The 17,159-nt window shown below is 43.2% G+C and overlaps 9 protein-coding genes and 1 non-coding gene across 10 annotated transcripts; 4 read left to right on the top strand and 6 right to left on the bottom strand.

Moving 5' to 3' along the window:
• Positions 1-176: 176 nt before the first annotated feature.
• Positions 177-247, top strand: V1514DRAFT_t17. The gene has a single exon. It is a non-coding gene; the product is annotated as a tRNA-Gly (tRNA).
• A 1,021-nt stretch (positions 248-1,268) lies between these two features.
• Positions 1,269-3,050, top strand: V1514DRAFT_326232 (uncharacterized protein). The gene is made up of 5 exons (XM_066926765.1): positions 1,269-1,515; positions 1,645-1,714; positions 1,818-2,168; positions 2,249-2,316; positions 2,380-3,050. Exons 1-5 carry the CDS (start codon positions 1,482-1,484, stop codon positions 2,688-2,690), a joined length of 834 nt encoding a protein of 277 aa, XP_066785268.1. The 5' UTR covers positions 1,269-1,481; the 3' UTR covers positions 2,691-3,050.
• A 138-nt stretch (positions 3,051-3,188) lies between these two features.
• Positions 3,189-6,064, bottom strand: V1514DRAFT_195629 (uncharacterized protein). The gene is made up of 5 exons (XM_066924642.1): positions 5,270-6,064; positions 5,047-5,209; positions 4,838-4,996; positions 4,595-4,770; positions 3,189-4,513 (listed from the first exon to the last, which is right to left on the bottom strand). Exons 1-5 carry the CDS (start codon positions 5,824-5,826, stop codon positions 3,526-3,528), a joined length of 2,043 nt encoding a protein of 680 aa, XP_066785267.1. The 5' UTR covers positions 5,827-6,064; the 3' UTR covers positions 3,189-3,525.
• A 116-nt stretch (positions 6,065-6,180) lies between these two features.
• Positions 6,181-7,426, bottom strand: V1514DRAFT_318304 (peptidase M24, structural domain-containing protein; the record flags this gene model as incomplete). Its single annotated transcript, XM_066925879.1, has 3 exons — positions 6,181-6,401; positions 6,451-7,362; positions 7,411-7,426. The coding sequence occupies 3 exons, from the start codon at positions 7,424-7,426 to the stop codon at positions 6,181-6,183; spliced, it is 1,149 nt and encodes a 382-aa protein (XP_066785266.1).
• Positions 7,427-7,568: 142 nt separating this feature from the next.
• On the top strand, positions 7,569-9,376 carry V1514DRAFT_326226 (uncharacterized protein). The gene has a single exon (XM_066926764.1). The coding sequence runs from the start codon at positions 7,624-7,626 to the stop codon at positions 9,280-9,282; it is 1,659 nt and encodes a 552-aa protein (XP_066785265.1). The 5' UTR covers positions 7,569-7,623; the 3' UTR covers positions 9,283-9,376.
• Positions 9,377-9,956: 580 nt separating this feature from the next.
• V1514DRAFT_326222 (uncharacterized protein) lies at positions 9,957-10,809 on the bottom strand. The gene has a single exon (XM_066926763.1). The coding sequence runs from the start codon at positions 10,667-10,669 to the stop codon at positions 10,370-10,372; it is 300 nt and encodes a 99-aa protein (XP_066785264.1). The 5' UTR covers positions 10,670-10,809; the 3' UTR covers positions 9,957-10,369.
• V1514DRAFT_326220 (uncharacterized protein) lies at positions 10,810-11,897 on the bottom strand. The gene is made up of 4 exons (XM_066926762.1): positions 11,387-11,897; positions 11,259-11,330; positions 11,171-11,205; positions 10,810-11,113 (listed from the first exon to the last, which is right to left on the bottom strand). Exons 1-4 carry the CDS (start codon positions 11,802-11,804, stop codon positions 11,003-11,005), a joined length of 636 nt encoding a protein of 211 aa, XP_066785263.1. The 5' UTR covers positions 11,805-11,897; the 3' UTR covers positions 10,810-11,002.
• A 46-nt stretch (positions 11,898-11,943) lies between these two features.
• Positions 11,944-13,619, bottom strand: V1514DRAFT_326217 (PCI domain-containing protein). The gene is made up of 4 exons (XM_066926761.1): positions 13,475-13,619; positions 13,362-13,418; positions 13,051-13,287; positions 11,944-12,971 (listed from the first exon to the last, which is right to left on the bottom strand). The coding sequence occupies exons 1-4, from the start codon at positions 13,559-13,561 to the stop codon at positions 12,030-12,032; spliced, it is 1,323 nt and encodes a 440-aa protein (XP_066785262.1). The 5' UTR covers positions 13,562-13,619; the 3' UTR covers positions 11,944-12,029.
• A 335-nt stretch (positions 13,620-13,954) lies between these two features.
• V1514DRAFT_326215 (Pre-mRNA splicing factor PRP21 like protein-domain-containing protein) lies at positions 13,955-15,715 on the top strand. Its single transcript, XM_066926760.1, has 3 exons — positions 13,955-14,079; positions 14,190-14,825; positions 14,911-15,715. Exons 1-3 carry the CDS (start codon positions 14,007-14,009, stop codon positions 15,624-15,626), a joined length of 1,425 nt encoding a protein of 474 aa, XP_066785261.1. The 5' UTR covers positions 13,955-14,006; the 3' UTR covers positions 15,627-15,715.
• Positions 15,657-17,105, bottom strand: V1514DRAFT_195665 (survival motor neuron interacting protein 1-domain-containing protein). The gene is made up of 3 exons (XM_066924643.1): positions 16,439-17,105; positions 15,853-16,366; positions 15,657-15,786 (listed from the first exon to the last, which is right to left on the bottom strand). The coding sequence occupies exons 1-3, from the start codon at positions 16,828-16,830 to the stop codon at positions 15,688-15,690; spliced, it is 1,005 nt and encodes a 334-aa protein (XP_066785260.1). The 5' UTR covers positions 16,831-17,105; the 3' UTR covers positions 15,657-15,687.
• Positions 17,106-17,159: the final 54 nt, after the last annotated feature.

Raw genomic sequence — 17,159 nt, 5'->3', positions numbered from 1 at the left:
GTGGTGAGGGAAAGGAACATTCCGATAAGCAGAAGATGTGAGAGGGAGAATGATGAAAAAAGGCGAACCATCTTTCTATGCGTCCAGGGCTTGTTCTCGCTGGACGTTTGGTAATTTTCCGTCAAGAATGGCTTATAGCAGAACCTTATATGCTGTTCCGTCACATTTAATGTAAGGCGTTAGTGGTTTAGCGGTAAAATTCGTCGTTGCCATCGACGAGCCCCCGGTTCGACTCCGGGCTGACGCATTTTTTTTAGATATTTTGACATCAAAATATCTTTATATTTGTTAAAATATATGGATTGATCGACGAACGCATTAAAGATAATTTTTGTTATAATCAAAAATGTTGAACAAATTTAGCTGAAAAATTAGGTGCACTGACAAAATAGTGTGCACCAAGTCTCAACTAAATTTATTATTGAAGTTCGCGATCAACAAAAGTGTCGACCTCCGTGGATTAAGTAATCAAGAACATGAAAAAGACACGAGCCAGGGCAGGGTGTGACAATATTCGATAATTTCAACAACGTGTCTAGCATACATACATGCCAATTTCTACCGGCGCGCGCGTCTAACATTCATCAGCTGGTTTGCTACCCTTATGGGAGAGTTGAACAAAATCAAGTTCCCACTCAACACTGAGCGTCTAAGTAAGCACACCTACGCGAATTATAGTAGCCACGATTCCAAGTAATTTAGTTATATATTATAGTTGAGTTAATTACAATTCCTATTATTATTAACTAATTCCTTGTCGAGTTAGTCTACTTATTCAAGTGACCGTTCTCACTAAAACTACAAAAACTAGAGGCGGGAATTTTTTCCAAAAATAATTGAGTGTCCCAAACGTCACTAAATAGTGACAAGAAAAATTGAATCAAAAACTAAATAAAAACCAACGAGTCAATTTAAAAACTGACGAATAAAAACATAATTCAATAAAGGAATTTATCATAATGACAAAATCTCCGTTTATTGACAACATTAAGACGAAGTTGTCCAGCATTCCCGAGGATGTACTCCAAGAATATTTTGGGTCACCAGTATGTATATACATATATATGCCTGTCTGAGTATGTGGGTACGGTTCTTTTAGTTCGTTCTTTGTACATTCTTACCACATTCGCTTGTGAACGTTCATTGAGATTATTAACGCACATAAACAATGTGCCAATCTCTCATTTTTGACCATCATGTATTGTGTTTGAGTATTTTATTTATTTTGTTTGCGAAGACAACAATTTTCCTTATAGTTATATGTATGTTGTATATCGATCATATAGTTAGTTATAGTGAGTTGCTGTAAATTGCGCGAAAAAATCAACTTCGCACAAACAAATTCAAATTCACAACTTTCGGGCTCTTTTTTTTCTCCCGGTCCTCAGCGCTTTATTGAAGACACATTTATTTCTTTCGCTCATTTTTATTCTTTCCATTCTTCGAAAACTCTTTTCTCTGTTTTCTTTGATCGCATTGAAATGGAGTACGAGAATGGTAACGGTGATTCATACGGTATGCAACAAGAGAAAATAAAAAATTGAACCCCCCCTAGGGGAAGGCAAAAAAAAAAAAAAAAGGAAGTGGACAATTTGACTGACCAACAATCTGCTATTTCGGCAATTTCTTTTTTATTTCATGCAGATCAGTCGTATGATGATCGAAGGTCGGCTTCACCGGTGGCCCGACATCTTGATGACTCGAGGGAGTACAGGTATGTCTCGTGAAAGTTGTACTTCAATTTTCATTTTTCACCAAGCTTTTTTTATGAAAAAAAACCAACGTGGAACTAAAAATTCGCGCGCGTGCAACTTTAGTAACAATCACGACAATGAGGATACGCCGATTCATAACGATGAACCCGCGAGGTCGTTCGACGGTCGCACGGACTCTATTAATGACACGATTTCGACGAATCGTCATAGCAACGAAGAAACATCTAATAAAGGTGACAATTTGTTCGTGACTGGAATTGCACCTCGCGTCACAGAGGACCAACTGATTGAACTGTTCTCCAAATATGGCACTGTGTCGAAAGGTGAAATCATGCTAGACCCGCATTCGCGTGAGTCTCGCGGATTCGGTTTTGTCAAATTTGAAGATGCCAGTCAGGCTGATGCTGCCAGAGAGGCTCTTCAGGGTTATGACTTTGAAGGTCGATCATTAAAGTGAGTTAAAATTAATTCCTTCTTTGGAATTTGTGTATAGTATTTTTTTTTTTGACCGGCGCCTAACGAAATAAATAAAGCATTGAAATTGCTCGTCGTTCTCGAGCACGCACGCCAACTCCGGGAAAGTACTACGGCCCACGCAAGCGTAAGACCTGATAAAGTTATCTCTTTATTTTTATTCGTTCAAGCACGGCTGACTTTATTGCAGGTGATAACTATCGATCGCGCGGCCCACCAAGGCGATACGACGACTACCGATATGATCGGGACCGTCGATACGGGGACAGGTACGATGATCGTGATCGTGATCGCGACAGAGACAGAGACAGGTACGGTAGTTACGACCGTGATCGGTACAGGGACAGAGATCGTGGTGAAGACCGCTACAGGGACAGAGATTCGTATCGTGATCGCGATCGTTACGCCGACCGTGATCGTGATCGTGCCTACGCGCCGCCGCCTTCGAGATATGATGATGATGATTACAGAGGCGGTTCAAGATATGACTCCCGTCGTTAAATTAAAGAGGAATTATGGCGTAATATATATATATATATTTATATATATGTAAACCATGTTCTGTGTGAATGCCATTTCTAAAGTATGTATCATTTTCGCTCTTATTTTTAAAAAAAAAAAAAAAAGAAGAAAAAAAAAAGTTTTTAGTTACACGTTAGTCAAGGTAATAATGATGAATTACACATTTGTTTGGCTTGGGTTTAAGTACTTTCTTCCCTTTATTTTTGTTTTATTAAAAATCCATTTTTTTATTTCAGTAGTATTGCTTATACAGATATATATATATATATATATTTGTGTTAATTACAATTTGTACGTTCTTTAAGTAGTTTTTTATAATAAACACAATGTTACGCACGAGAGGGGTATGTATTGTATTGATTTCCAACCAGTCTCGTGAATTTCAAGCCGATGTAACAGGCGCCGTAAAATTGTCTGCACAAAGGTACCTTCTCACAATTCAATCTGTTGGTACTTCTTTTCATGGGCGTTTGAGGAACTCTTTTATCTATTTTTAATTTCTACAAAAATACAAAATGTCGATATTGGTGAAGCAAAATAGACTGTAATATTGATCGACTTTAAATTCCACAACAAAATCATACAACATATCTTTAACCAAACTGCATTGAACAAAATATATATGAAGTCGATAAAATGTTAGACATTTATTGTACTTGCCAAAAAAAAAAAAAAAAAAAAAAAACGACTATATCATCTTAACAATGTATAAAAACTCATGTGCCATTTTCTTTCCTCTTGAAAGAAAAAAAAACATCTTTCAAAAAAACTATGGATATTAACCATTAATTAATTTTTGCATTTTTTGTTCTTTTTAATTTGGAGAATTCAAAAATTTGAGAAGCGCTTGCTTGCCCTTGATGGCGATCAATTTTTGGATCGCCAATAATTGTTCTTTTTCTTTATCGTCGATAATTATGGACCCGCCAGTTCGTATTCCATAGTCTTCGGTAAAGTCGAGCGTGCTGTTAGTACTACTCGCAGGAACATCCGGTGACGATAGTGATGACGACAAGGAAGATGTAGATAAAGATGATGCAGATGAGGATGAAATCGAAACGGGCTTAATGATTGCATCAAGCAAGGCAGATATATTTTGCCGCTCAACGTATTCGTCTGTATTAGCCCGTTGCAAATAAGTAATATTCCTTACAAATTCTCGTTCTTCAGCTGATCTTTCCACAAGCCGGTCAAGATCCGACAATCGTGGTTGGTTGTACTCATGATAATGAGCAGTAGGAGATTGACGATAAGATGATGGTGACAACAGGTTGACCTTCTCCAAAAAATCCAGCACGATGCCGCGTTCGGGCAACTTGTAAACGACGCCGTCAATGTCGACCGCGTCTTCTGATCGAAAAATGCGCCTGTGATCAAACGCACTTCCATATGATGCTGTTGGTGCGTCCCAGCCAGAAATGAAATGCAACTTAGAAGGCTTAACAATTGATGGCGGCGCGCCGTCGTTTTCGTCATCAGATGAGTCGTTGCCGACTTCAATGTCACCATTATTTACAAACCCACGCCTGAGACTCACGTTAACAATCTTGGAGTTCTTTTTCCGCCGGAGTTTTGTCAAGTCCCTGCCAACATGGTTCGGGCACATCCATTTACGGTTACCCGACGGCATCGTGTTCATGGGTGGATCAACACAGTCTAAGTGCCAATGCAGTGAGCAATAATCGCAACTCGCGATCGGTCGTTCATCCAATGAAGACTTTCCACAACGGTAGCAAAGAATCGTACCACCGGACTTGTCCGTAAGCCGATACGGGTCTGCTTCTTCGATAAATCCGCTTCGACTAAAAATTAATAAAAACAAAAAAATATAATTGGTTAGCAAATAGTACGCGTCTCGATTTTTTTTTCATAAGTACACATGCTTCATCTTGCGGGGTTTTAAGTCATTAATGTCTTGGTACTCCCCAAAATCGGTCGTCGTTACGCCTTCAAATCGTTCGCGAAGTTGCTTCGGCAATATGAAGCATACCGGGTTTCGGCTCTCGAGTTGAAATAAAAGTTCTGTAAACAAACCACGATGAGGCAACGCTGGCGGATGCTAAAAATGTATAAAGAGGTTAGCTACATGAAACGTACCAACCAGTGAGCAAATATCTTTTACTTACCCGCCGAGCATAGCAACTTCGGCAATACCATGCACCATCGGGAAGGTTTGAGCTGTCGTACGGTGGGTCAACGCAAGTAAAGTGGAACGACCGTGGGCATCCTTCGCAGCACAGGAACATTCCCATGCCGCCACATGCCGAGCAGAAATCATCATTATACTGTACATGTTAGTCTAATGCACAAAGGCATATAACAATGAAGCATATACTTTTGTTGGATCGTCCTCAGCCTGTGTGCCAGTAGCAGTGACGGCAGTAGCAGAAGTACTATAAGTGTTGGTGGAGAGAGCAGTCGTTGATCGTGCTATGCCAGATAAGTCAACTGGAACGCCAAAGCCGAACTTATTTAGATCGTGTTGCTTTTTAATAGGACTGCCCACGGTTAGATAAAAATTAAACTTTTTTTCTAGCATATATGACGTGGGCACCTACGATATTTTGACCCGCTTTTGCCGTCGCTTGCGACGAGTCGACAGCTCCGATTCTGGCGGCGGAGTGGTCAATGGTCCCTGGCGAGACCGCGGTCGTTTATCTGTATTTTGAATATCATCACTATCATTGTCATTATCATTATCATCATTAATCCGATTATTGTCATCATGATCATGATGCGGCCTGACAAAGCTTTCTCGTGAAAGAATGATCTTGAATGATTTTTTGTATTTCTCCTCTTGTAGTTGCTGGTGGTCTTGTTGATCAAGCTCCTCGATTTCTTGAATCGATTCATCCATATCAGTATCCTCAGATGGAGATTCTCTTTTCTTTGAAGTCAAGTTAGAACTCGAAGGAGGAGGACTGTTCGTCGTTGACGGTATGCGTGATGATTTTTTCGGTCTTGACCGTCTGAGTTTTGACGCCGGAGGCAACACACCGAGCGCAAAGCCTCCGATACCTGTCGTCGGAACTACTGGCGCCGGCTCAACAAATTCCTTAACATGAATCACTGGCGACGAACTAGGCATGGACGGCCGAGACCTGCCAGTCGACATAGTTGTAGTTGCGATATATGGGTCGCAATGACACGCCAATAAAAACCACTAAAAAAAATTGTGAGAGAAAAACAGAAGGAGCACACAAAAAATAAATCAAAAGAGATATTCAAAAACAACTAAATATAAGTAAAATAGACGAGATCAGGAAGAATTGAAGCGTCCGTTCTGTGAGTGTTGCTGGCTAGCTCGAAACTTACTCTGTAAAGGAGAAATGGCGAAAAGTTCGGACTGAGCGCGGAAGCACCAAATACACAATACTGGCAAGTGTTGATGCTACATAAATTTCTAATTCAAAACAAATGATACAAAAAAACATAAAATATAAAACCGACTTTTTTTTTACATTTACAATTACTTCTCCTCAGCAGCGGGCTTATCAGCGTTGGCCTTTTTCTTTTTCTTGTTCTTCGAGCTGGGCTTCAAGGCAGAAGAAATGACCTTAAGCAAATCCTCATCTTCAATCTTTTTGTTAGTTGGGAACGCAGATACGTCAAAGTTTGCTGGGCCGGCGATCTTGATGATGCCGTTGTTGGTGACTGCAATGGTGGTGAAAAACTCGACCACAATTTCGCCTGTGACGTTAGAATCAACGCTTAATTTAGAAATTTGATATGTACATACCCTTCTTGTCCTCGTAGACATCATAAGGAGTCAATAAATTATGAGCGGTGCACTCCTGGAGGGCAAGCTTGGTCTTCGTGTCATCGGCTAAGGCACGAGTGGTGAACGGGAACGCACCGAACCTGTTTTGGATATCGGAGTATACCGAACGCGAAGCCTTGAGCTTGAGAGAGTATGAAGACTCGGTCTTGCGGTAGATCGTGGTTTGTAAGCTGTCGGACTTGCGCAGCTTGCCATCGCCGGTAGAAACGAGCACGTCAATGCCGTACACCTCGCCAGGCTCAAACGTGGCCACGTCGGAAGCCTTGGTCACGGTACCGACCGCAGGGTTGACCACGATGCGCTTGCCAGCCTCGACCGAGTTGTGAGAAAACTGGTGCGACACGGTGTCCTCAACAGCAGACACGCCAAACGTGCGGGCGATCTTGCTTACTGCGTCAGAGACGTCGGACGATTTCTTGCCAGGGCGGAACAGTCTGACAGCGGCCTCGGACGCGTTCCAGGCGGCAGCGAATACGTCTGCGACCTTGCCTTCAGTCACGGCCTCGCCTCCAGGAACAACAACGGTATCAGCAAGCACGGCAGCAAGCCCATCGATATGGGCGCCAAGCGAGATCTTGACCACGTCACCTGCCTGCAATACAGAGTCGTCGGCAGCCAGCGGTGACAGGTGTGCTGCAACGTGATTTGGTGACACGGCGGTCGGAAAAGCAATGCCCTTGCTCACTCCCTTCTTGTTATTGTACACCTTAGCCGTGCCCTCGAGCAAAAGCGAGTCGCCAAGCGCAGCAACGTCAACCACCTTTGCGCCAGCAACGGCAGCGGCCTTAACCTGAGCCAGCACCTTTTCGGCAATGTCGCCGGCCAGCTTGTACTTGGTCAAGGTCTCCGGGTTCTCAAGAGAGTAGTCAACTAAAATACGTTAGCACTGATCCAAATATGTAAGCGTAGATCCCATACTTTCAGCTTCGGTCATGGCGATGGAGTTCAACAATTTGATGTGATGATTCCAAACGTGTGCAAAAATTGTTTTTGCGCTGGCTAACAATGGGTCGGTCCGGGTAACACTACGCTTGCGGGCAAGCGTTCAGTTCAAGTACAAGACCACAACAGCAACCGGTGTCCCTTCCTCGCCAGTGCAATTGACCATCACGCATCCAGCCTAAGACGCAAATGGCAAAGCGGCGCAGGACATTATCATCTTCATTGCCTTTGACAGCAGAGCTTAACCTGCAGCAGTTCGTGGCCCGCGACGCACTGCAGGCGGCCGCGTTCAAAGACCACACCGACCGACACATTGCCTTTCTTCGCCTCAAACGCAAGCAGATTGAGTACTACGACGATGCAGTGCGTCCAGTTCGGGCCGTTAATCCTGGAACCGTTTTTGGCGAGGGCTATATATTCAACGGCAATGGAGCAGCATCAGCAGCATCAGCAACGGGAGGACCACTAGGAATACCGCTGGGAGGACCTTCAGGGAGCGCTAATAATACTCATAATCGGCGTCGACTGAAGCTATCTCGTGCGGAAGTTGCAGCGGTGGCAGAGACACCCGAGAACCTGGTGCCGATTCGGCTTGATTTCGAATTCGATCAAGGCGGAACCGGCAATGGCGTCAAGCTGCGCGACACGTTCACATGGAATGCCCACGATTCGTCAATCCCGCCAGACTTGTTTGCTGAAACACTGTGCCTTGACTATGAGCTACCGCTTGCTCATGCACCGCAAATTTCCAGGGCAATTACCGACCAACTTGCAGACAACGCAATTGTGCCACCGCCACAACAAGAGCCATCGGCGTCAACGTCCACGTCCACGTCGACATCGGGTGTGCCGTACACCACGTTTAAAGACGACGGCCTCAGGGTCGTTATTAAGCTCGACATTACTATTGGTCACCAGAATTTAGTTGACCAATTTGAATGGGACATTAATCATCCGGCCAACGACCCAGAGCAATTCGCCGCATCTCTGTGTACCGACCTGAGCTTGCCGGCTGAGTTTGTGACCGCAGTGGCTCATGCGATTCGAGAACAGGCGCAATTATTTACAAAGTCACTTCTTCTTGTCGGCCACCAATTCGACGGTTCGCCCGTTGACGACGATGATTTGAGAGCAGAGATTTGCCCCGCATTAGTATCACAAGATGCCCTGGTACGACCAGCGCATCAGATTCGTGAATTTACACCCGCGCTTTACTTTTTATCAGATGCTGAGATTGCAAAGTTTGATCGTGACTCGGAGCGCGAAAACAGATACAAGCGCAGGCAAGGCCGGGCCACCACCGGCCGCAGAACACACCATCACTCTTCCACCAGCATTTACCACCACCACAACAGCAATAGCAGCACTGCAAACAGCAATAGTCATTATAACAATTACTCTGGCATTGTTCTGCCAGACCTCCGAGATCCCATGCGCACGTTCCGTACCCCGATTATCAATTCCGTTCTGCCAGGAGCGATCCCAAGGAGGGCACCCGACTTTTTGCAGCCTGAAAAGGACAATGAAAAAGATACGTCAGACGAGCCCGTCGCGAAGCGAAGGTTTCAAGTACACTCGACAGACAAGATTCACACCAATGCTGCCGCAAATAGTCAAAGCAATAGGCACGTCACCTCCGCCGATGGCAGGCTAGTTGTCAAGCTAAAAGGTCCAAAGATCAAAGCCTTTCTTCTCAACCAACAGTCGAAACAACAACGACAACAACCACTGCAGCAAAAACAACAACCACTGCAACGACAGCGGCATGACACCTCCGACAACTCTGACAACTCCGACGATGGAATCGACAGCTACAATTCCGATGAGGACGACGATGAGGACGAGTAATCCCATCATTGTACAATAAATAAATTAAGTTTTTATTAAACAGTAAACTAGAATGTAGATTAAGTAGACATTAAGTTGATATGATGAAATAGACCAAAAAATTAATACAAAACAATAAAATGAGTGACTAGGGTGAGTAGCGGACGACTAAGTGAGCGATCGCATCCGCAAGATGAACGATGAAACATGAAACGTAGTATCTAAAAGGAAAAAAAAAAAAAAGAAAATCAACACCACTTTACCATTCATGTATATATGAGATATATACGAAAGAACAAAATAACAAGAAACCCGACTACAAACACCAAAAAAGAAAAAAAAAAGAATGTGAATGACAATGTCATATTTTTATTGTTTTTGTGTAACCGTTTTGATGACACAAAATTAAGCACTGCGGTTGAAAATCGAAAAAACGTATTGAAATAATTTACCCAACACAGAAGTGGAAATAAAGGATACAATTTTATCAATTACCGAAAGTTCTCTTGGTTGATGTTGTTGTTGCTGTTGCTGGCCCACGCCGGCCACGGTTGGCTCTTGTTCCGGTTCAATCTGCACGGCCACATGGCTGTTGTCACCAGTAATAGAAGCTTGTTGTTGTTGTTGTTGTTGTTGTTGTTGTTGTTGTTGTTGTTGTTGTTGTTGTTGTTGTTGTTGTTGTTGTTGTTGTTGTTCCTCAAATTTTGGCTGTGGCTCAGAGGATTCGCCAGGCTTGAATACGACTTCTGGTGATGGAGCTGGGGATTGCGGGTCAGGCATTGTGATGGTCGTAGTTGCGGTCGGTACCAGTTCAATGCTCGACAATTCCGACGGCGAAATCTGATGTTCTTCCTGATGCTGCTGTTGTTGCTCTTCATGGTGATACTCATTCTGTTGCTCATCATGTTGGCGCTGCTGTTCCTGTCGGTGCTGCGGGTCATCATCGTGTTGTTGCTCCACATGATACTCCTCGTGTTGTTGCTCCACATGGTGCTCCTCGTGTTGTTGCTCCTCGTGTTGTTGCTCCTCGGGTTGTTCCACATGGTGCTCCACATGCTGTTGCTTGAAATCTTTCTCCGTTACACTAATAATACTATTTTCATGATCATCATCCCAAACTACACCTCGAATTAAAATTCTGCTTGCACATCAACCAAAATTTTTCAACACGTAACGTACCAGTTTCAATCCCGGGTGCAAGCAGCCAGTTACCATCAACAACATATTTAAACCGATACGACCGGTCAGATTGTAACAAAATTTCGGTTTCGAATTGCTTGCTTGCCGGGTTAAACGTCAATTGTGATGGTGTCCAATTATTGAACTCGCCCGCCACGGTCACGTCAGCGGCTTCCCCACGGCTAGTTTCTGCTTCCGGGTAGGCAAATAACACCAGTCCTGTTGACATTTTTGTTTTTTTGTTTTTTAAATAAGTACACGTCCTGACACTTGGGAATTAAACGAATGGCAATGGTTTGAAATAGTTTGAATTGACAAACAATGATTATACATGTCAACGGCGCCCGGACCGCCGCTTTTGTCGTCGTCGGGCCTTTTCAGGGCAAAAAAAAATTCTTGTCCAATTAGACTTTAATAAACGAACGCACAAACAAATGTCGGAACGAACCCTGAAAATGTCAAAACTAATTTAAACATTGTATTGTTGTTTAACATGGTTAACTACTAGCTGTATTCTACAGTTATATTCTAGTTCAGTTATTTACATCATTAAGCAAGTATTCTACACCACTGGCCCTATATGAATCGTGACGCTGCCGCTTGGTATCGTCACTTCTTCGCAATCCTCGTTCGGTACCCCGTTTTCGTGAATCAATACCGCAAAGTCAGTAACCTACATATACAGTTGATTGGTTAACCATGTCAACACTTGCAAAAAAAAGAAACGTACCGGTTGTAATGAAACCATTGGCGCATGCCACGTTCCTAAGAACCGATTTAATAAACCTAAAACTTATCATTAATTGTGCTCTTCTTACCTGATCCGTATGTAACCGCCTGATCTCCACGAGCAACAAATGCCTCGGTTGTATTCAAATCCGGCCACCCATCTAATTATTTTATGTTAGCCCACAGTAGAACAGGGCCAAACATCAACCTGGCCTACCTTCTCCTGATTTGGCCACAATGACAATATACGCGGCATTTTCACTTGCAGAAATTCCCATAGGCAAAAAAGTTTGCGTCGAAAAAGGATGTCGTTCCAGCACCAAAACTTCATATTTTTCTTTTCCCTGATGCTCGTCCTGCTCTACCGGCGCCAGACCACCCGGCCGCGAACTGCGAAACAAGTTCCAGTTCAACGTTGCCGGTACCTGACTCGGCGCTGCAGCAAAATGATTTTCCACTGGTGACACGTTTACCAATTTCGTGGCCGTACCGTAGTTTGCATCAATTTGACTGTGTGATTGTAATTGCTCTCGAGATGAAATCACGCCCCCGAACGACAAAAATCGATCCGGCGTTAACGGTACCGCATTCACGACAATTGAGGATGCGGTCGAGCCCAAGTTTTTTATAATCATGCTGCTGCTCTTCTTCCGTAAATTTTCGTCTGAATAGATGCAACAGTGCCTGTTTTTTCCTTATCGGAGCTGGCCGAACCACCTTATCAGGTCAGGGTTTAGGGTGTCCTCGAATTGCTCGTCCGTCATCATCTTACAAGTCTCATTTATTTTTTTTTTTTTTTTTTATATAAATATAACTACGTAATGTAAACCTATTTAATTTATATAGATACGAAATTTAATTTATGCATTAGCCAATTCCTCCTTTGAAATCAAATGTCCTAAAGTTTCAACTAACCCAAGCAGGCCTGAAATGTTATTACTCCACTCGTTTAACACGTCATTCGCATCCTTGGGCTTTGCAAAACTGACAATCTTTGCTGGCCGATTGATGCGGGCGTAAATCGTGCCTTGCGTGACCAGCTTGGACACGTAAGTTTCCGTCTCCTGATCGGACAAGTCGAGTAAGGTCTTGAGCCTGGACGTGTGAATCCGGGTATAGTACGTTGCCACGACCCGGATGTTGTGTTCAATCACGCGCTTGCGCAAATCATCCCATCGTTGCTCACCTTGCGCGTCTGACACGTCAAACACGGCTGCCTTGCGCAGTTCCGGACCGTAATGGGCTTCGATTGCCGGCCATCGGACAAGCTCGTTCTCAGTGAAATGCTTGATCAGCTGGCTTTCTAACGGTAGCAGCTGCACGTGACTGTCGGCCCGGATACGGTGAATCAGGTCTGACTGCTCATTGTCATGGGGCGCAAGAATAATAAAGTAGATCACGCTGCGCAGCACGTCCTTCCATTTGGTTTCGTCGTTGCGAATGATGGGCGTCTCATACACGGCACGATAGTGCTTGCACACTTCCAAATATTTGCCTTCATGCAAAGAAATCAAAATCACGAGCTCGTAGTACCGCAGTTTTAAATCTTGCACTGCGTCATCCTGGAAATATTTGGTCGTGATCTTGCGGCTCAGCACGGCCGCTTGCGTGAAGTCCCGGTTAGCAATCGACAACCGCACTTGTTCCAAAATAAAATCAGTCTTTTCCCGGTTATCCATCGACCCAAATGTTTCTACTTGCAAATCACACAAGATGTCGGTCGCGGTCTTGATGTCGCCCTGGCTTTCCTTGATGTCGGCTAACGTCCTCGTCACCCTGGCGCGTTCAACTTCGACAAAAATCTATTTTAAAAAACCAAACGATTGCATTAATAAAACTCATACTCTTTATAACAATTATTCCAAAAACATCTATACGTACCTTGCCCTCGGTCACGGTACGAATGTTTTCAATCGTCTCGACTTTGGTATCCACATCCGGCGCCCTATCCAAAAACGAAATGGCAACTTGAACCATCGTTGTTATGGCTTGCTTTAATTGACCATGCTTTTTGGATAATATTTGAATGTGCTCGTTCATTTGCTTCCAGTCACCTGCATTCTTGTACAACGTGATGATCTTGATCAGAAGTTTCTCGGTCGAAAACAGATCCGACGCCTTTTTTTTGTCACATTAAAAATGTGAATAAATGTCTTTGCTAGAACAAAATCTTCAACAAAATCCTCACGTACCTGTCGAGTCTGCTTCTCCAAGCCAAGCAATCTATCGACTGCAGCCTGCACATCGGTCTGCGCTGATGTTAGAACATACAAAGTCTTACCCCGATTTCATTACATTGGCATACCTTGGCTATGAGATCAATCGCTGGAATCTCCTTTTCCAAGATTTCACTAAAATCTTTATCTGGTTTTATAACAGTACCGTCAGACATGGTTTAAGATCGGATTTAATTTGCAGAATTGATGCTTGGCCTGTATTCGTTCCAAAGGCGACATTCGCAAAACCAGTCAGTCATCCACGACCTTCGCAAATTAGCCCTAGCCTCAATTTGATTAATAAGTGATTACGTTATTTACATTACTGCGCTCATTTCTTTTCTAATTTTGGCACATGAAAGATTTCAAAATAATTTTTTAAGCAGGATTTATACATATTTAGGCAATTTATTTCATTGAATGATATGTGCCAGCTTCTGCTAACTTGTAGCATTTACGTTGTAGCAAATTGATGAGGTGACATAAGCTTCAGTAAACGCTCAGCCATCTCGAACCTAACCCATGTTTGCAGAAGGCATCTCCATGTATAGGTGAGTTCTACGTTGAAAATTACATCTCCGAAAATCTCAAAAGCTGATCTGCCCTTTATAAGGTTCGATAATGACGGAAAATTCTCAGCTGGGCCAGCTTAATGTTCCCGATGGTGTAATTATTCCACCTCCCGACATTCGAGGTATGAAAAGATTTTGAATGATGATAAATGATAATGATTGTCATGTTTTACTTATTTTTTGGCCTCTCTACTGGGTTTTTCATCAAATTAACAAACGTCCTTGTTTTTAGAAATTATTGAAAAGACTGCAGATTATGTGTTTCGAAACGGGAATGCTTTTGAAACCAGGATACGAGAGAGCGAGAGTCATAACAACAAGTTTAATTTTTTAAAACAAGCGGATCCGTATTATCCTTTTTACGAATGGCGACTTGATGAATACAAAGAAGGACGTGCCAACTTGACCACAAACGGAACGCAGGCATCATTGGCGGCGGGTGCGCAAGCCCAGACACCAGTCCAGCAAAACCAATCAGCCAACGCCGGTCCTAGTGAACCGGCACTGCTAAAATTTGCCTCGGTTCAGATGCCGCCAATTTCAGCTCAGGATTTGGACATTTTACGGCTGACCGCGTTGTTTGCAGCCAGGAACGGTCGCTCGTTCCTAAACCAATTGGCGCAACGGGAAGAACGGAATTTTCAGTTTGATTTCTTACGACCCAACCATTCGCTTTATAAATATTTTAGGCATTTGGTTGATCAATACACTGCTGTGATTAAGCCGTCGGATGAATTAGAATCAAGACTTCAAGAAAACATTAACAACAAATACAATGTGCTTGAATCTGCTCAAAAGCGGGCAGACTGGTTCAATCACCAAGCATCACAATCCAGAAAGGCAGCCGAGGAAGAAGAAGAAGAAAAGAGTAAGTTTTTACATAAATTCATTTTTTTTTATCTAACGCGATGTTTACTAACATTTTTTCTTTTTCTTTTTTTTTTTTTTCAAAGTTGCGTTTGCGCAAATTGATTGGCATGATTTTGTTGTTGTTGAAACAATCGAATTTACCGATGCCGATAACGAGGTTGAGCTTCCGGAACCAATCACCCTGAAGGAATTAGAGCACGCATCATTGGAGCAGAAACAGGTCATGTCGTTGCTGCACGAATCTTCCAAACTGGCAATCGAAGAAGCACCGCCAGATTTTGAACCTGAGCAAGAGCAACAACAGCCATTACAACAAATTCTGCCCGTGACAGTGGATCAATCTGAACCATCGTCCGTGCCAGAGTGGATTCCGAAAATAAACCCAGAAGAAGCTCAGCGAATCCAGGAACGGCAAGAAGCACTACGCAAGCAAAGGCAAGTCAAAGAAGAAGCATTAGGTACTGCAAGTGCTGGTCCTCCAAAGATGAAGATTCGAGCTGCTGGATCATCGAGATTGAAGGATAAGCAAGCCGCTGCAGGTGAAGCGGTTCAGCAATGCCCGCGATGCAAGGAAATGATCCCGTCATCAGAATATTCTGAACATTTGCGAATCGAATTGCTCGATCCCAGATGGAAAGAGGAAAAAGCAAAGAATGAAGCCCGCAATGCGCTCACGAATTTGAGTACTAGTGATGTGGCTGCGAATTTCAAGCGGCTGGCTAGTGCGAGAAGTGACTTGTTTGATGCTCAGGGCAACGCTCTTGATCCGGATGAAGCAGACAGGCAAAAGAGACGCTAGTTGGTGTACTGAGGTGGAACATGTAAAACTAAAAAGAAACAATATTGTACATTATGACACTTTATTCAAACATATGCATTGCCAAATCGCTTTGCTTGTAAAAATCTGTCACTACGAAAATAACGTAATCCACCGTCGCTCTGGCTATTTCAGAAAGTCCCTGCCAAAAAAAAAAAAAAAAAAAATTAGTGCCGTGTAGAGTTTGGATGGTGTTTCAAATGCTTACCTCTTCTTGCTTGACGGCAATACATTTTTGGCATAGTTGACGAAGGATAGAAATCTCATGCGCTGGAACAATGTCTGCTACCCTGACTAGCAACGCAAACAGCCAATAAGACAATTCTCGAGACATGTTTGGCGTAATCCATCGAAGGTAATACTTGAACAATCGAAACACGTCTTCCTGTTCTAATAACGTCAAGACTTCAAACGTTGGCCGATGCGTTGGCGATTGTAAAAATTCTCTCCAACTAGCCAAGCTTTCTGGCAACGGCTCATTAACAGCTAGTGCAGGATCGTCGCAATGAGTGTTTTCAAATACGTATCTTGCAGTTTGATATTGAGATTTCAGAACCGCATGCGATTCCTTGTCTATTTTTCTTATTTGTAAAGAGTCAATAGTCTTATTTCCCGTATCTTTTTTGTCATGGGCTTCAGGTTTTGTGAAGTTGTGATGCTCCACTGCCGTACCTGGTCTCTTTGTAACCGTGACAAACCGGGGGCGACTTTCTGCTTCTCGTCTAAACACAATAATTAACATTTAATGACGCAAAAATAAATAAAATAAAATAAAAAAATTATTTCAACTATACCTGACAGCTCGTAGATATTCCATTGCATCTTGAGGAGTGTCATTCTCGTCATCATAGTTCAGACTCAGGGTATCAGTTGATTCAAATATTGGAAGTGCCCCCCGCTGGCCTGATTCTGGGTCTATCGGCCCAGAAGTATATTTCCCTAGTCTAATAGTTGAACTTCTCGGTCTGTACGTTTCCTCGTCCTCGTCCTCTTCTTCTAGATCACCTGCATATTGGACAAATTCCTCCTCGTCGTCCTCGTCCTCGTTATCATCACCACCATCTTCATTGTGGTTCAATCGCTCTCCAGATTCAAAAGTTTCTTCCAATCCTTCCCGATCTTGTTCAATTTCCGAAGCTTTCCTTTTTTTGCTTTCTACTGCTGCCATTGTCGTCAACATTGGCATCTAGCGTTTGGTTGCGAGGAAGTTCTCCCTGAAATTTGTGAGAGCGGCGCCGCGTTCACTTTAGTTTATTTGCAGTGGATTATTATTGTACAAGCCATGTCAAATTGTTTACGAGCATGATTCGATTGCATTGCCTTGCGTGCCTGGCAAAGATTGAATTGACAAATATGGTATTAGGTTTAAAACGTCACTACGGCTTGTCTAGTGCATTTGTTTGCAAGTAGCTCTAAGCTCATCTTGATGCGTAAGGCTATCACGACTTTATTCTCCATATAGCGAACTGACAAGGGACGGTTTAAATTAGAGACAGGACGGAATTCACTTTAAAT

The sequence above is a fragment of the Lipomyces japonicus genome (genome assembly GCF_038497905.1).
Source record: "Lipomyces japonicus strain CBS 7319 unplaced genomic scaffold V1514scaffold_6, whole genome shotgun sequence".
NCBI lineage: Eukaryota > Fungi > Ascomycota > Lipomycetes > Lipomycetales > Lipomycetaceae > Lipomyces > Lipomyces japonicus.
This window is presented reverse-complemented; position numbering and strand designations above follow the sequence as displayed.

What these genes read in the sequence shown, in the direction of transcription:
- V1514DRAFT_326232 (XM_066926765.1), top strand. Translation starts at nt 1,482, where the DNA reads ATGGAGTACGAGAATGGTAACGGTGATTCATACG. An exon ending in GATGACTCGAGGGAGTACAG is followed by an intron (nt 1,715 to 1,817) that starts GTATGTCTCGTG and finishes GTGCAACTTTAG; the next exon opens with TAACAATCACGACAATGAGG. An exon ending in TTTGAAGGTCGATCATTAAA is followed by an intron (nt 2,169 to 2,248) that starts GTGAGTTAAAAT and finishes AAATAAATAAAG; the next exon opens with CATTGAAATTGCTCGTCGTT.
- V1514DRAFT_195665 (XM_066924643.1), bottom strand. Translation starts at nt 16,830, where the DNA reads ATGCCAATGTTGACGACAATGGCAGCAGTAGAAAGCAAAAAAAGGAAA. An exon ending in GAATATCTACGAGCTGTCAG is followed by an intron (nt 16,367 to 16,438) that starts GTATAGTTGAAA and finishes TATTGTGTTTAG; the next exon opens with ACGAGAAGCAGAAAGTCGCC. An exon ending in TTGCCGTCAAGCAAGAAGAG is followed by an intron (nt 15,787 to 15,852) that starts GTAAGCATTTGA and finishes TTTTTTTGGCAG; the next exon opens with GGACTTTCTGAAATAGCCAG.
- V1514DRAFT_326226 (XM_066926764.1), top strand. Translation starts at nt 7,624, where the DNA reads ATGGCAAAGCGGCGCAGGACATTATCATCTTCATTGCCTTTGACAGCA.
- V1514DRAFT_326217 (XM_066926761.1), bottom strand. Translation starts at nt 13,561, where the DNA reads ATGTCTGACGGTACTGTTATAAAACCAGATAAAGATTTTAGTGAAATC. An exon ending in CGATTGATCTCATAGCCAAG is followed by an intron (nt 13,419 to 13,474) that starts GTATGCCAATGT and finishes ACATCAGCGCAG; the next exon opens with ACCGATGTGCAGGCTGCAGT. An exon ending in GTACCGTGACCGAGGGCAAG is followed by an intron (nt 12,972 to 13,050) that starts GTACGTATAGAT and finishes TTTTTAAAATAG; the next exon opens with ATTTTTGTCGAAGTTGAACG.
- V1514DRAFT_195629 (XM_066924642.1), bottom strand. Translation starts at nt 5,826, where the DNA reads ATGTCGACTGGCAGGTCTCGGCCGTCCATGCCTAGTTCGTCGCCAGTG. An exon ending in CTGAGGACGATCCAACAAAA is followed by an intron (nt 4,997 to 5,046) that starts GTATATGCTTCA and finishes TAACATGTACAG; the next exon opens with TATAATGATGATTTCTGCTC. An exon ending in TTAAAACCCCGCAAGATGAA is followed by an intron (nt 4,514 to 4,594) that starts GCATGTGTACTT and finishes ATTAATTTTTAG; the next exon opens with TCGAAGCGGATTTATCGAAG.
- V1514DRAFT_326215 (XM_066926760.1), top strand. Translation starts at nt 14,007, where the DNA reads ATGACGGAAAATTCTCAGCTGGGCCAGCTTAATGTTCCCGATGGTGTA. An exon ending in TCCACCTCCCGACATTCGAG is followed by an intron (nt 14,080 to 14,189) that starts GTATGAAAAGAT and finishes CCTTGTTTTTAG; the next exon opens with AAATTATTGAAAAGACTGCA. An exon ending in GGAAGAAGAAGAAGAAAAGA is followed by an intron (nt 14,826 to 14,910) that starts GTAAGTTTTTAC and finishes TTTTTTTCAAAG; the next exon opens with TTGCGTTTGCGCAAATTGAT.
- V1514DRAFT_326222 (XM_066926763.1), bottom strand. Translation starts at nt 10,669, where the DNA reads ATGTCAACAGGACTGGTGTTATTTGCCTACCCGGAAGCAGAAACTAGC.
- V1514DRAFT_326220 (XM_066926762.1), bottom strand. Translation starts at nt 11,804, where the DNA reads ATGATTATAAAAAACTTGGGCTCGACCGCATCCTCAATTGTCGTGAAT. An exon ending in GGCGGTTACATACGGATCAG is followed by an intron (nt 11,206 to 11,258) that starts GTAAGAAGAGCA and finishes ATCGGTTCTTAG; the next exon opens with GAACGTGGCATGCGCCAATG. An exon ending in CAATGGTTTCATTACAACCG is followed by an intron (nt 11,114 to 11,170) that starts GTACGTTTCTTT and finishes CTGTATATGTAG; the next exon opens with GTTACTGACTTTGCGGTATT.